Consider the following 15,973-nt stretch of genomic DNA (forward strand, 5'->3'; position numbering starts at 1 on the left):
TTAGTGGTGCACCGGAAAGAGACGATCTGCAAGCTGACAATGCGTCGCAGAGTGACGCATTGTGAGTGTGTCGATCGGCGCCGTGAGCTTGTAGATTGGCACCGCGCGACTAAGTATAAATCAGGGGGGGGGGGGGGGGGGGGGTAGCAGAGAAGGGAAGGGAAGGGAAGGGGGCAATCACCACTTAAGCTATTGCAGTGTGCTGTACTAATGGTAATGCTAAGCCATTGGCCCAGGGGTCTTTGAGGCCGACCACAAGGACCAGGCTGAGTTCATATTCATTATTGTACAGGGCAAAATCCTGCTGAGCTCTGTGTTAACCCATTAAGACCTGAGAATATTCTAGAAATGTCTTCTAAATCCTAACAATTTTTTGAAAGAAAACCCCCCAAAAAAATTCCTCGATTTTTCAAAAATAGCAGATCTACAAGCTCATAGCGCGGCACTCTGTGCCGCGCTATGAGCTTGTATATCTGCTATTTTTGAATAGCCAAAGAAATCTTAAAGTGACACAGATGCGTTCCAGGTATCAATGGGTTAAGGTGTTCTGTTTTGGTCCGGCTGTACAGTGGTGTAAAGTAACTAAGTACCTTTTCTCAAGTACTGTACTTAAGTACAAATTTGAGGAATTTATTATTTAAAAATGTCAGTACTTTTACTTCAACTCCATTACATCTCAGAGGCAACTAGGTTGTACGTTTTACTCCACTACTACCATTATTATTACAAAACATGCATTAACCACTTCATCCCTATTACTTCAGCTATTTGAAAATAGCAGATCTACAAGCTCACAACGCGTCGCTTTGTGATGCGTTGTGAGCTTGTAGATCTGCTATTTTCAAAAGATTTGTAAACCTTTTTAACACTTGTGAAATAGGACATTCTGCATAATGAGTACTTTTACTTTTGATACTTTAAAGTACATTTTGATGCCAATACTTTTGTACTTTTACTTGTGACAGAGTATTTCTACACTGCAGTATTGATACCTTTACTTAGTAAAAAAAAAATTGTACTTTTTTCACCACTGTTCCCAGGTGGCACTACAGGGTCAGATAAACCCATTATTGACCCTGGCCCCGATATAGTAGAGTGGTCCTAAGACCTGGTCCTAAGAGCACTCTACTGTGTCCGACGCCAGCTGTGGTCTGTCCCCTGAGTGATAGGGGTGTGTGTGTGTGTGTGTGTGTGTGTGTGTGTGTGTGTGTGTGTGTGTGTGTGTGTGTGTGTGTGTGTGTGTGTGTGTGTGTGTGTGTGTGTGTGTGTGTGTGTGTGTGTGTGACAGGAACATCCTTTATAATTTTGGAGTTGTCAGTTTCTCATCCTTCATCCTCTTTCCTTCTGCCCGTAGCTTCGACTCTGCTGGTCTGTGTGTCTGTCTGTGTGTCTGTCTGTCTATCTGTCTGTCTGTCTATTTTTGCCTTTTATTGAGGGTGTTGCATTGAATGTGATGTATTTTTTACCCTGCTGTATCCATCTACAGTACTTTTTCTTGCCCAGTAATCTGAATCTCAACCGCTGTATCTCAAATTTCCCCCGTGGGATCAATAAAGGTCTTATCTTGAACCGAATGGACCCGTAATTTGTAAAAAAAAAAGAAGAAGAAAGAAATTAACCCTGAGAATTTTACAGTGTAGATCAGGGCTACTCAACTTAAGATGGCTCAGGGGCCACTCAGCAAAATACCAAAAGTCCAAGGAGCCGCAAGCTAAAAATGACGGTCCTATTTTGGATTTTTCGATTTTGTAACACACACTACGCATTGTTATTGTTATAAGAAAATGTACATTTTGACATCATATTCTTTTCACTGTACCTGTTTATTTTGTGTGTATGTCCAGTGGCATCAGTTCAGCAAAAGCTAAGGTATGGCAAGGTTAGGGTTGCCAACTCCCAGAGATTGAAATAAGGGACACCTACCCTGGGCGCGCGGCAAAGCCGCGCGGCCGGAAAAAAATGGGGGTCAAACCCCCCAAAAAAAACAAAATGCATAGAAAACTATGCATTATACCTGTAACAATTGATGTTTGTTTTTGAAAAAAAAATTAGCAACCCATATATTTGAACGGAAATGTATATTTTTATCCTGTGCTTTTTGGTTTGACCATGAGGGGCCGCCAAGACGCTGCGTTGGGGCCGCATGCGGCCCGCGGGCCGCGGGTTGAGTAGCGCTGGTGTAGATTGAGGTCCCAAAGAGAATAAATGGTTCCAATTGTACACTCTCAGTTACAGACCCGTAAGGGTCCCTGATGGGAGAGAAACAGTGATATACTCCTACGCTACCTCCCCACAGTTTCTTTTATAGGCAGATATCTAATTCTGCCCACGAGGGAGAGGAACAATCCTCTCCAACAACAACCAGCACTCCAGAGCTGCATCTGGGCCAAAATGAATGATCTTTTAATTTCCAGATTAGGGAATAATTTGGGGGCAAAGAGAGGAGAAAACAACAAGGAATGCCTGACTGGAGGGAGGAGCGGTAAGCCCCAAACATGGCAGCAAACGGCTTAAACCTTATCAGCATGAATAAAAAGTGCTAACCGGATTATATTTCTGGGTAAATAAGTTTGTAACTTAGAGCAGAGCACACACAAGAGCAACACCCAGGCCATGGAAGGAACAACACAGAGCTTCGGCAGGTAAAAGACCGAGATTTGAACCGCAGCACGTAGGGAGGCCTGATTTATACTTGGCTGTGCATCGTGTCCAGTGGTGTAAAGTAACTAAGTACATTTACTCAAGTATTGTACTTAAAACTCATTGAGTGCCATTCACGTGTTTCACGTGTTTTATCGCTATGGTGCAATGTGTCAATCAAGTGTTTCACGTGTTTTTGAAAAAATAGTAAAAAATAAATAAATACAATTCAGAACCCAAGATATCATTATCTGAAGATGTGCAGCTCCATCCACTCCTTGTTTAACTTATAACTGAAAAGGGCTGTATCTCGCTTCCTAAGCACCTTTTTTTTACTTTGAAAAAAAAAAAAAAAACGCCAGAAATAGCCAGAAATAATTCTGGCATTCAGTGAGTTAAGTACAATTTTTATGTATTTTTACTTTACTGGAGTATTTCCAATTTCCAATACTTTTACTTCTACTCCACTAAATCTAAGTAATCGTTGTGACGCGTTGTGAGCTTGTAGATCTGCTATTTTCAAACATTTTAGTACTTTTACTTTTGGTACTTTAAGTATATTTTGATGCCAATACTTTTTTACTTTTACTCAAGTAACATTTTGAACACGAGCCTTCTACTTGTAACAGAGTATTTTTATATTGTGGTATTGCTACCACTGATCGTGTCTCGCACTGAAAATCGCTGATCTACCAGCTCACAGCTATTTTTTCAGTGCGAGACACCGGCACGCAGCTAAGTATAAATCAGGCGTAAGTGTCATCAGGGATGTGGAAGGAAGAGATGTGTAACGGGGTGGGGATGTGGGGGTGGGGGGGGGGGGTCATCGGTCCCGAGGGAAATCCCTGGGTACTGAAATAGCCCAGGTCTGTTTAGATAGCTTGTTTACACTCCGCTACCCCAATTTGGACATGGCTGCCGCGGGCAGGAGATGGGCCAGTCTGGGCCCGCAGCTGATAGCCACACCGCCCGCGCACGCACACACACACACACACACACTCACACGCACACACACACACACACACGCACACACACACACACACACACACACACACACACACACACACACACACACACACACAGGGCTCAATTACACCGCTTCAAAGGAGGGGGTGAATGTGAGAATTATAGTGTCCATGAAGGTGTGTGTGTGTGTATGTGTGTGTGTGTGTGTGTGTGTGTGTGTGTGTGTGTGTGTGTGTGTGTGTGTGTGTGTGTGTGTGTGTGTGTGTGTGTGTGTGTGTGTGTGTGTGTGTGTGTGTGGGCACGCGCACGCTCGCATCCGAGTGCGTGAGCGTTTGTGTGTCTCCATCAAAATTGGTGTCCTATCACAGCTGCTTATCAAGTAATGACTTTCACACAAAATGCAATCCAGGGCGTTCATTCAGCTCTGAGACCCGCAGGGCTTTAAATCAACACTCCGGACTTTGCTGTGTTTGCTGTGCATAGCATGAACGGCAATGTGTTATGTAAAGATCACAGTGTGGATAGTCTCGCTTAGTCTTAACGATCTCTGCCCACTGATACGGAAATCTAAATTCAATGTATGAGATTGAACGGCGGAGAAAACCAGCGCTAACCAACCTACGCCTACGCTTTGGAAAAGAACACTACTGATACAGTCCCAATTTGAAGGACATCTAAAATCTTTTCCAAAACATTCCACCCAGTTTTAGCCCATTCATTGAATTTAGATAACAGTCATATCGGCAGGTGGAAATCTCTGATAATCTGAGAATAGCCACCAATTGAGGTTTTAACTTTTCCTGTTGCACAGACTAGCCTATTGAACAGCACCTGCTGCTACTCTCTGTTAACCCCGCCTCATGGTGGCATGTTATGTACACCCCTGCATATGATGGTAATGTTCTAAACATCATGTACATACCTGCTATCACATACACTATGTATGTACTGTACATACATTTCTTATTTGTTTACTTAACCTCCTTGTTTCCTGCATTTCTTTCTCTTTTCTCCTCTGCTCTCACTCTACTTCTACCCTCTCTCACGGAATACCAAAATATGGTGGAGTGTGCATGAAAAACAGTTCTTTACGCCTGCAGACCTGTGTTGTGACAATGAAAGCTGATTCTTCTTCTGATCTGGCTATGTGAGACTACAGTGTGGAGAGAGTACTAAGGGAGTGAAGTAAATAAGTAGACCACTATAACCCCCTCTCTCTCCCTCTCTCTCTCTCTCTGTCTCTCAGGGCCCAGCCTAGTGAGCCGCAGAGTTTTCGAAGCATTTTACAAACATTTTGCCTTTTGGAAAAGTCCTAGATGACTCTGGATCCAGTTCAACGGTGTAAAATTGGAGGACGGGAGGACGGGACATGCTACCATCTGTTTTAAGAGGGCTCATTTAGCAGACAGCATTGGCCGGGCTTTAAGTGACTGAATCATGCAAACACAGTTGATCGTCTCAGTCTCTTTATTAGCTCTCATCCCACTAGTTCACTCAGATTATAGCTGGCTGTGTGGAGGCCTCTGAAAAGCTTGTACCCCCCCCCCCCCCCTTTCTCTCTCTGCCAGCCAAATAAAACAAAGACGAAGAGGGAGTTTGTTTGGCATTGCTGGTTCAGTGTGTTTTTACCCTGAGGACAGAGAAAAACAGAGAAGAGAGCGAGAGAGCGAGAGAGCGAGAGAGAGAGAGAGAGACGGGTGTTAAAGGAGGTCAATGATGTGCAGGGAAGCTGCATACCTAGGAGTCTCACCAGAGGCTGTTTTTAAAATAAAGGTAACCCCCCCAGGCAACCAAACCAAACCAAATCGAATCGAATCAAACCTAAACTAAAGCAACCAACCCAACCCACATCACACCAACCCAGCCTAAACCAAACCAAACGAAATGAAACCCACCCAATCCAACAAACCCACACCAACCCAGTAGAAATCCAACCCACCCAACTCAAAACAATCTAAATTACACCAAACCGACCCAACCCGACCCAACCCGACCCAACCCAACCCAACCCAACCCAAATGCACCCGACCTAAACTAAATCAAACCAAACCAACCTACACTAAGCAAACCCACACCAACCCAACCCAAATCAAATTCACCAATCCAAACCAATCCAAACCAAAACAATCCAAACCAAACCAATCCAAAACAAACCAAACCAAACCAAACCAAGCATCCTGACACCAGGTTGTCTCCACCATGCATCTCAACAGACAGCCGCCTCAGTGAGCTGAAGCAGCGACAGGGAACACGCATGCAGCAGGGAGGAGGGAGGAGATGAGTTAAGGACAGCAAGGTTGGAGAAGGAAGGCAGACGGGAGGAGTCAGAGAGGAGGCAAGTTAATAAAAGGGAGGAAGAGGCAGTGTTGATTTCATCGACTAAAACTATGACGAAAAATGTTCGTCGACTACCTTTTTTCACTGATGAAAAACTAAAACCAAAAACGAAGCAATGATGACTAAAACTATGACTAAATATATTGACAATTTCGTCAACAAATAAAAACTAGATTAAAATGTTAGTGAGGGACTAGTGGAGAAGAAATTAACTAAAGTCATTTTATGTTTGGTTGCGCTCGGGTGTCGCGCTCTGTCGCGCTCTACAAGCTCACAACGAATGCAACCAAGTGTAAAATCAGCCATTGCGACGCCATCAAGGCACCGCCAAAATACATGTTAGTCGACTAAATCAACTGTATATTTAGTCGACTATAAACTTGATATTTAGTCGACTAAAACCGGACAAAAACTAAAACATTTCAGATGACTAAAATATGACTGAAACTAAATGGAATTTTCAATTCAAAAGACTATGAGTAAAACTAAATCAAAATTTGCTGTCAAAATCAACACTGGGAAGAGGAGGGTTGAGGGGGGGGAGCAGTGCTGTACTGTACATACCCCTGAGTCTATAGGCAGCGGAATGAGACTCAGCCGGGCATGCAAATCCTCTCGCTTGGTCACTTCCTATAGCAGAAGTGGATGGTACAGCCGGAACAGGGTCGGGGGAGGTAGGAGGACGAGATAGGAGGAGGGCGAAGAAGGGCACCACGACAAGAAAACAGCAGCACAGCAGAAGGAAGCCAGTTAAAAGGAGATCCCAACAGTTTACCATGCAGAAGAAGAAACATTCAAAAAGAAAAAAAAGAAGGGCAGCTGCGTCCGGGCTGGGGGTCCCAGGGTGCAGTGTGCAATACTGCAACGTGTGCAACTTTGAAATCAGTGGCAAGTCCAACAGAGCAGAACACAGTGCAAAAGTTTACATTCCACCAGAGAAAATGGCATTCAAAAAAAGCAGCAATGGAGATATATACATTCATATATATATATGCTGTTGTTAGTTTAATGGCATTGCATGGTACTGTCTGTGACAAGGCTGTCTCGGCTGGAAAGATGTGCATTGTTCAGATCACACATGGATAAAAGGAATAATCTCTTCTTTTTAGAGCTCTCCATCACCTGCGTATTAGGTGCATATTCTGTGTGTGTGTGTGTGTGTGTGTGTGTGTGTGTGTGTGTGTGTGTGTGTGTGTGTGTGTGTGTGTGTGTGTGTGTGTGTGTGTGTGTGTGTGTGTGTGTGTGTGTGTGTGTGTGCGTGCGTGCGGACTGGATCTTGGCTGGCGAGCCTTGCCGTAACGTCTCTCCAGTGACCTGGGCTCACGTCATTCAAGTGCTCGTTACCTAGCAACCCTGACGCACGGCAAAGTTTGGCCGTCTAAAAATACCTTTGTGTGTTTGTAGAAAGAGGATGCTGGATGTATATGTATTAAAAAAACAGAAGAGGAAATAAAGCGCTCTGAAGACGTGGGAGGAAGACGAGCAAGAAATAAAGGAGAGGAGATAGAAAGTAAGTGAGGCACCGCCAAACAGCAAGGAATTAATTAGGTTGGAAGGACCTTGCTTGAGAATCAATCTGTGCGTGCGTGCGTGCGTGCGTGCGTGCGTGCGTGCGTGCGTGCGTGCGTGCGTGCGTGCGTAGAAAACCTCAGGTGTTGCACTACAACACCATACAATGCAATGCATATCGCCTGAACTGCATCAAGTCACAAAAAACTAAATAAAAAGACAGGACAAAACAAACAATCACAGCGCAATTCAGAGCCTATTTGTGGATGATAGCGTTCTTGCGTGTTCTACTGTGATAGCCCGGGACACATGGGGTCAATGTGTTTCCCCTTTCTCCGGCGTGCTTTCATCCACCATCCACCATAGAGATGTGCCGGCTATTTGTACAGCTGATAAGCATAATAGTCGGAGAGAACGATTCCAATTAATCCATATTTTATTGGTCTGTCAACGTCTAGTCCACTCCCCTCTCCCTCGCCTCTCTCCTCTCCTCTCCTCTCCTCTCTCTCTCTCTGCCAAAGTACGCCGGAGATCAAAGCAACAGGTGCTGTCACAGCTTAGAGAGAACCAGAGAGAAGCGAGGGACAGAAGCAAGAGGAGAGAGAGAAAGAGAGAGAGAAAGCCCAGATAAAAGTGATAGAAGACAGAGGTAGACCTACAGAATGTTCTTGTGATTTATTCAGCTCAGCTCCCTCCTTCTGACTCCCGCTCTCTCTCCCTCCCTCCCTCTCTCATATCTCTGGGTAGAACATAAATAAAAAGTTATTGAAAGCACTGTTCTTCTAGCGTGTGTGTGTGTGTGTGTGTGTGTGTGTGTGTGTGTGTGTGTGTGTGTGTGTGCGCGCGTTGGGAAGGGGGCTACCTGAGCCCAAACAATAACAACCATTAAACCAACCTCCTCTTTCTTATTGTGCTGTCTCTCATCCTCTCTCTGTCTCTCTCTCTCTCTCTCACTTTCTGTTTGTCTCTCTGTCTCACTCTCTCTCTCTCTCTCTCTCTCTCTGTGTGTGTGTGTGTGTCTCTCTCTGTCTCCGTCGCTGTTTCTCTCTCTCTCTCTCTATCTGTCAAGAAAAGCATGGCAGCTATGCAGGGGTGGAGACGTGCCGCGTGCCTTTTGTTTTTACGAGATAAGGAGAGAGAGGAGGTAGGAGGACGCGTATCGAAAGGGAGGAATGTAACCGGAGGATGAAGACACGGGTGTGGGCGCTGCCGAGGCCCCCGCTGTGAGCGGCGCGTCGCTCCGCTGATGGATGGCGTGGCGGTCGGGCGATAATTAGGAGGACACCCGGGGGAAGAGGAGGTGAGAGACAAAGGAAGATAAGAGAGGAGGAGGAGGAGGAGATGAAGGGGAGAGGAAGAGTGTGACTTGTGTGTTCTCACGTCCTCAGAGGATCCGCCTCCCACACGATGAGAGAGTCTAGATGTATGTAATGCCTCATTTATGCTCTGTCGTACGATGGTGTCACACGCCGGGAATAGCAGATCTACAAGCTCACAACGTGTTGTGGGGGCTTGTAGACGTGCATTTTCCAATGTAAATCGGGAGGTGCATGTCTGTACAGCACTCTGTGTGTGTGTGTGTGTGTGTGTGTGTGTGTGTGTCTGTATGTGACTGTTTGTGTCTGTGTTTGTATCTTTATGTACAGTTTATGTGTGTGTGTGTGTGTGTGTGTGTGTGTGTGTGTGTGTGTGTGTGGGGGTGTGTGTGTGTGTGTGTGTGTGTGTGTGTGTGTGTGTGTGTGTGTGTGTGCATGCGTGCGTGTGTGTGTGCGTGCGTGCATGCGTGCGTATAGTACACATCAATACATCTGTCTATTCTTCTGCCTACACATACGTCATGTCCTAGTGTGAGCAGATAGGGGAAGGGGATCAGCGTCACGTGATTCCCTTGTTTGATCCGGCAAAAACCCGGATGTGTGTCTCAAAGAATATGATTATTGGCATGATCGCGGAAAGTTTAGAATATTTGGCGGTCCGGTTTTCATTTTTCACAAGATCGTGGTTGTTGCAATGACCTGCACTACAGTACTTCACCATATGTTGTGCTATGACGAAATAAACCATAACATGTAACAACGTGTACGTTCAGTGATGCAATTCCAATGGCGAAAGCTATGTTGTTTCACCCGGTGAAGGAATGGCGGATTCGGCCACGGCCCGAAATACCTGTATGTCTGTCTCAAAGAATTCTATTATTGAATGGTCATTAGTCATCATTCATTGTACAGGTGTATTTAAGTGGTGTCCTTCTACCTCTGTCTGGAAGCCCTCCACCAAGATGGCCACCAGCAGGTTGAACAGGACATAGTTGCCAAAGGTCATGAGGGCGATGAAGTAGAGGGCGGCCACGGGAGTGGTGGACGCCATGCCGTTGTACAACACCTTGTTCCAATCCTCCTGGGTCAGGATCTGAGAGGAGAGGAGAGGAGAGGAGAGGAGAGGAGAGGAGAGGAGAGGAGAGGAGAGGAGAGGAGAGGAGAGGAGAGGAGAGGAGAGGAGAGGAGAGGAGAGGAGATTGGCCATTAGTTATCCGATATAGAGCAGTGGTTCTCAAACTTTTTAATGTCAAGGACATGTCAAGGAAGTCCTGACATCACTCCTTCACTCGTGACCCCTGACCCAGGGGATGACATATGAGTCATCCCCTGGGTCATATGAGTCAAACCCCCAGGCTCATTTGTTTATTTTTGGAACACAGTTCTTATATGATGCGATATTAACCCATTAATACCTGGAACGCATCTGTGTCACTTTTAGATTTCTTTAGGCTATTCAAAAATAGCAGATATACAAGCTCATAGCGCGGCACCGAGTGCCGCGCTACGAGCTTGTAGATCTGCTATTTTTGAAAAATCGAGGGAAAAAAATGTGGGTTTTTCTTTTAAAAAATTGTTAGGATTTAGAAGACATTTCTAGAATCTTCTCAGGTCTTAATGGGTTAAACACGTCTATGGGAATTCAGAATGGTGGGGAAAAACGTGACCCAGGTAGGATATGTAAATTACATCAGACTTCGGTGCTCTATAGCAGACTAGTAAAAGACAGGCTGCAGATGATCAAACTTAAAGTGCAAACAAAGGGCCATTACCATAGTGCATACAAGTTAGCTTACACACCGCAACAATATGACCAGAGACTGCTGACACTACAAACACTTAACAGCTGCTCTGGAATCACACACACACACGCTGTAATGAATGGTTGCTGTGCTAAAGGTCACACACAGTTGGCAGATGTGTAGGCTCACGTCACGTGGCTGGCAAGCTCATTCAAAGTGGCATAACTCCACAATTAACCCTACTTGGCTTGCTTAAGTATGATGCATGGGGAAAGCGGATAATAGACCTATATGCGATTGCTATCAAAATCTTTACTAGGCAAAGAGGGAAAGACAAGAAAGAGGCTTAAAGAAAACAAAAAGTCAAAAGTCACAGATCGGAGCAATGGCAGGAGGCCAGACAGAACCCTGAAATTGGAGGACAAGGATGAGATGGAAAGATAGGAAGAGACGTTTTTCCTTTTTCATATCATTCACTTACCTGAAAAACCGTGACTATGGCCCAGAGAAGGGAGTCAAAGTTCTTCCTGTCCGGCAGAGTGTCCCCGTCCCTCTCAGAGCCGAACTTGCAGCCGAACAGGTGCATCCCCAGGATACTGACACAAAGAAGAGAGAGAGAGAGAGAGAGAGAGAGAGAGAGAGAGAGAGAGAGAGAGAGAGAGAGAGAGAGATGTACATCAAATCTTTCACTGCTCAAACTATCAGGCATAATTAAAGTGAGATTAACCACTTGAACCCCAGCATCCATATTCTAGGGGTAACATCAATTTCAGCTATTTTTGGCGAAGATATTTGGTGTAGACGGGAAAAAGTGGTCCAAGTACTCGAGCCAACTCGTCTCGAGGTCCACTTTGAGTTTAGTTTAGATGGTTTAAGTGGTAAATAAACAATGGCGTGTTCTTCTTCAACTGTTACCAGACTGCACTTTCGGCTAACAGCATTTTAACTATTTTGAGAGCATGGGAGGAGGTCGGGATGGGAGGAAAATAAAGAAACAATAAAGAACAAAAGAAAGAAAGAGGGCAGATGGGCGTTGGGGATTGGATGATTGAATTGTGTAGAGGATCTTTGACGCAGGCTCAATGAACTGGGCCTCTGATGTGCAAGCTTGGCAAGTCTTCACTCCAGTCACACAGTGTTTATCTATGCACCAGTCCCAATAGGACGTCTGTGTGTGTGCGTGTGCGTGTGCGTGTGCGTGTGCGTGTGTGTGTGTGTGTGTGTGTATGTGTGTGTGTGTGTGTGTGTGTGTGTGTGTGTGTGTGGACATGCATGTGTGTGTGTGTGTGAGAGAGAGTCAAAGAAAGGCGTGCGTATCTGCATCGAGGAAAGGGATGGAAAGATGGTGCGTGCATGTGTGTGTGTGTGTGTGTGTGTGTGTGTGTGTGTGTGTGTGTGTGTGTGTGTGTGTGTGTGTGTGTGTGTGTGTGTGTGTGTGTGTGTGTGTGTGTGTGTGTGTGTGTGTGTGTGTGTGCATGTGTGCATGTGCGGAAGTGTGTGCATATGAGTGTGAACACGTGCGCTGATGTGTACACTGTGGGGATCATCATTTCGCTGAGCTGGTAAGAAACCTAACCAGGCAAATGAAAAGATGCTGATGAGGAGGAGGAGAAGAGAGAGAGAATCACACGCTCGCGTCGATTCTGTAGCGGGCGTCTTCGATCCGTCCCCGTCACATGTCGTTCCGCTCAGATTCCGGGGCTCATGGGCTCTGCCTCACCTGCTCCCCAAGAACTTCACATTTTCCCTGACACATATTTCTTTTCATTTACAACTGTTCTTAGATGCAACTTTCCCCCTCCCCTACTTTCTCTGTAAATATATATTTTTTCTGCCACTGAATCTTTTACCATTATGTAATGTTATTTGTATTGTATGTGTTTAATTGAGTACAATGGACCACAATGGAAACAAGCTTTTTTTGTTTATGCTTTTAGCATAACTTTTGACTGTACTACATGTAATGCTAACACTCTTGTTAATAAACTAAAAGTATTCACTCAATCAATCAATTTCATCTGCTAGTCCCCGTTCAAGCTGTCTGATGTCTTCACCTTGGCCCCGCCTCCGTGCTTCATCCTCATTCCATCCAACCATCCATCCATCCATCCATCCATCCATCCATCCATCCATCCGTCCGTCCGTCTCATACAGTATTTATGCAGTGGTGGAAGAAGTACTGAGATGTTTTACTTGTGTAAAAGTATCAATTCCACAATGTAGCAATACGCTGTTCCAACCAAGTCAAACTCTGGTATTCAGAATGTACTTGAGTAACGGTACAAAAGTATTGGCATCAAAACATACTTAAATGTACAAAAAGTAAAAGTACTCATTACGCGTCCCATTTCAAAATGTGTGAAAATCTTTTGAAAATAGCCGATCTACAAGCTCACAACGCGTTGCATCACGCCACGTTGTGAGTTTGTAGATCGGCTATTTTCATATAGCCAAAGTACATAAAGGGCTGAAGTGGTTAATGCATGTTTTCAAATAATCCAAATCTACAAAGTAACTAGTAACTATGATTTCATATAATACTTTACTAATACTGTAGTGGAGTAAAAAGCATAATATTTGCCTCTGAGATGTAGTAGAGTAGAAGTCAAAGTACACAATTGTACTTATGTACAGTACTTGAGTACATGTACTTGGTTACTTTCCACCACTGTGTATATTTATGTCTGTCTGCCTCATACCTGAAGATGAAGATGAAGAGCATGAGGAGCATGCAGAAGGTGGCCACGTTGTCCATGGTCTTCATCAGGACCACCAGCTGCCTCTGCAGCGCCGGCATGAAGCGCACCAGCTTCAGCACCCGCATGAGACGGAAGGTCCTCAGCACGGACAGACCCCCGCCCTGCTGTCCCACGATCTCCCACACACTGTCACCATGCACACACACACACAAACAGAGGGGACAAGACATGCATTACTCCCATGTTATAGACAATTTACAATTTAGGCATTAAGCAGATGCTCTCAATCCAGAGCGATTTACAGTAAGCAAGGAAAACACGAGGTAATACATCAAATGCATAGAGATAGAAATCTAGGATCATAGGTAAACCAAGAACCTATCATCAGTCTAAACAGTATAATATCACACATTTGTCATTTACAGGGTGGCTACCAATATAAAGAAAATGAGTGCATCTATGTCTGTCTGTGTGTGTGCGTGTGTGTGTGTGTGTGTGTAATTGAAATCGGACACCGTTGTGCTCTGCCGTCTCTTTCTCTCACATGCACACGCCGGTAAGTCAAATCTGACACCGCGTGTGCCCAGATCCCATAGTCTGAGAGGGTGGGCTAGCCCTCATTAGCTGAGAGGCCAGCCAATGAGGAAAAAGTGTCGAGAAGTGTCAAGAAGTGACGACTAGGTACAGGTCTGTTTGTAGACAGGCTGGCTTTTCAAGCCACCCTGTAAAAAATCAATAATCTGTACATTGAAACTATACACACTATAGGATGCCAGGTCTGCACAGTGGTGTGGCTCCGATATAACATAAACCAGCGGTTCTCAAACGTGTTCATGTCAAGGACCCCCAAATTAATATGTATTTGGCCACGGACCTCCATCTGAAAATGTTTTGTGACAGCGGTGTCAGGGCGTCTTTCTAGTAGGACCCAAATGCAAGGAAGTCGGAATATTTAAGTGGAAGACAGAGTTTAACTAGAAAAAGTGCTCCTCGGAGCACAGGTCTCCGCCAGGTCAGGTAGGTTATTGTGGCCTCCTGGCGGCGCTATAATAGGCCAATGTTTAAAGGGTACCATTTGTTCTTAGGCCTTGCACGGCAATCGGAACTGCATTCATGGTTTGAGGCATTTTGTGCATTCATTTTTTTTTGTGCTAAATTAGACCTGCTGGTGGCGCTATAACAGGCCAATGTTAAAAGGGTGGCATTTGTTCCTCAACATAGTGTGAATGTGCGTGCAAAGTTTGACCGCAATCGGACGGTGCGTTCATGATTTGCGGAATTTTTTTCAAAACAAGCCACTACTGCAAACTTTAGATGTCAATCTTAGCCAATGAGGATGGAAAATCAACGGACGGACGGACGGACGGACGGAGGGTAAAACATACTCTCTCGCCATGCCTTTCGGCCTGGCGGAGACAATTAATCGTTGTTTGCAGGAGAGCAGAAACAGCAAACATGAACAGACTTGGAAACTCAGGTTGCTAAGACAATAATCAAACAAAGCATTCAAGGAACAGACAGGAATAAATACACAGGAAACTAACAAGACACAGGTGAAACTCAAGAACAATCTACACAGGGATTGGCTGGGGCAAACAGGACACAGGTGATAAACATGAACCATAAATCAGGGAAGGTGAGACAAGATCAACAACCACAATGGAAGACAGGAAACACAAGACTATACTTCAAAATAAGATTCAAGAACACACTTCCAAACAACACACAATGCAGACCCTGACAAGCGGACCCCAGTGCGACGCGTTTTGAGCTTGTAGATCTGCTATTTTCGTTATTTTTGAATTGGAATCCTGATTTTCTATTTTGAATTGGAATCCTGAAAAGTAACATTTGTATTTAATTTCAAATGCATTTAGTTATACTTATGTTAACTTTATGAACTTAAATACAAATACATTGGACATAAACAATACTAGTCATTAAGTTACTAAAATAGACTAAGGTAATTAAAGCGGGTCATGTTTGCAATTATAACAGCTGAAATAATATATCAGTATTCCGAAATGAACCTGAGGGTCGCATTAAGTGAAGGTGGGGGCCGCATGTGACCCCTGGGCTGCCAGTTGCCCATGTATGGACTAACCTGATGACCACGATGATGCCGTCAAAGATGTTGTAGGGGTTCTTGATGTAGCCGAACGGCCCGTAGACCAGAACCTTGAGCAACATCTCCAGAGCAAACAGACTGGTGAACACGATGTTACTGATCTCCAACGCATTGGTCAACTCCTCGGGCTGCAGACAGACAGATACAGACAGACAGACAGAGGCAGAGATAAAGATACATTAAGCATAATGTAATGTATACTCTGTAGTACGTTATCGCTTGCCAAAAAGAACAGAGCTACAAGCTAACATCGAGTCTCAGAGCTGTTAGATGTGTTCATTTTGGTAAGTGACATCCCTGGACAACAAAGTGTAAGTGCTTTAAACCACATTCACATTCTACAACTCTATATAGTAACACACACACACACGCACACGCACACGCACACGCACACGCACACGCACACGCACACACACACACACACACGCTGTGATGCTATCACTCATGGGTAGATCAAACAAATGCTGTGTGTGTGTGTGTGTGTGTGTGTGTGTGTGTGTGTGTGTGTGTGTGTGTGTGTGTGTGTGTGTGCGTGTGCGTGTGCGTATGTGTGCGCGTGTGTCAGCGTCTGTGAATGCGTGTCTCTCTGAGAGAAAGGCAATGGAAACAGATATACTGAGTGGCAAAAGTCTTGGT

At 44.8% G+C, this 15,973-nt stretch overlaps 1 protein-coding gene across 4 annotated transcripts in view; it reads right to left on the reverse strand.

The window, feature by feature from the left end:
* The window catches only part of cacna1g (calcium channel, voltage-dependent, T type, alpha 1G subunit), a gene marked incomplete at its 5' end in the record, with an annotated part of 186,344 nt that overhangs the window by 90,075 nt on the left and 80,296 nt on the right, over positions 1–15,973 (reverse strand). For all 4 annotated transcript variants that reach the window (XM_080455501.1, XM_080455498.1, XM_080455499.1 and 1 more), the window contains 4 exons: positions 9,706–9,861; positions 10,992–11,106; positions 13,210–13,395; positions 15,314–15,465. In XM_080455501.1, the coding sequence (XP_080311627.1) occupies positions 9,706–9,861; positions 10,992–11,106; positions 13,210–13,395; positions 15,314–15,465 (609 nt within the window). The remainder of the gene's footprint in view (positions 1–9,705; positions 9,862–10,991; positions 11,107–13,209; positions 13,396–15,313; positions 15,466–15,973) is intronic.

The sequence above is a fragment of the Gymnoscopelus braueri genome (assembly GCF_963280865.1).
Source record: "Gymnoscopelus braueri genome assembly, chromosome: 17".
Lineage (NCBI taxonomy): Eukaryota > Metazoa > Chordata > Actinopteri > Myctophiformes > Myctophidae > Gymnoscopelus > Gymnoscopelus braueri.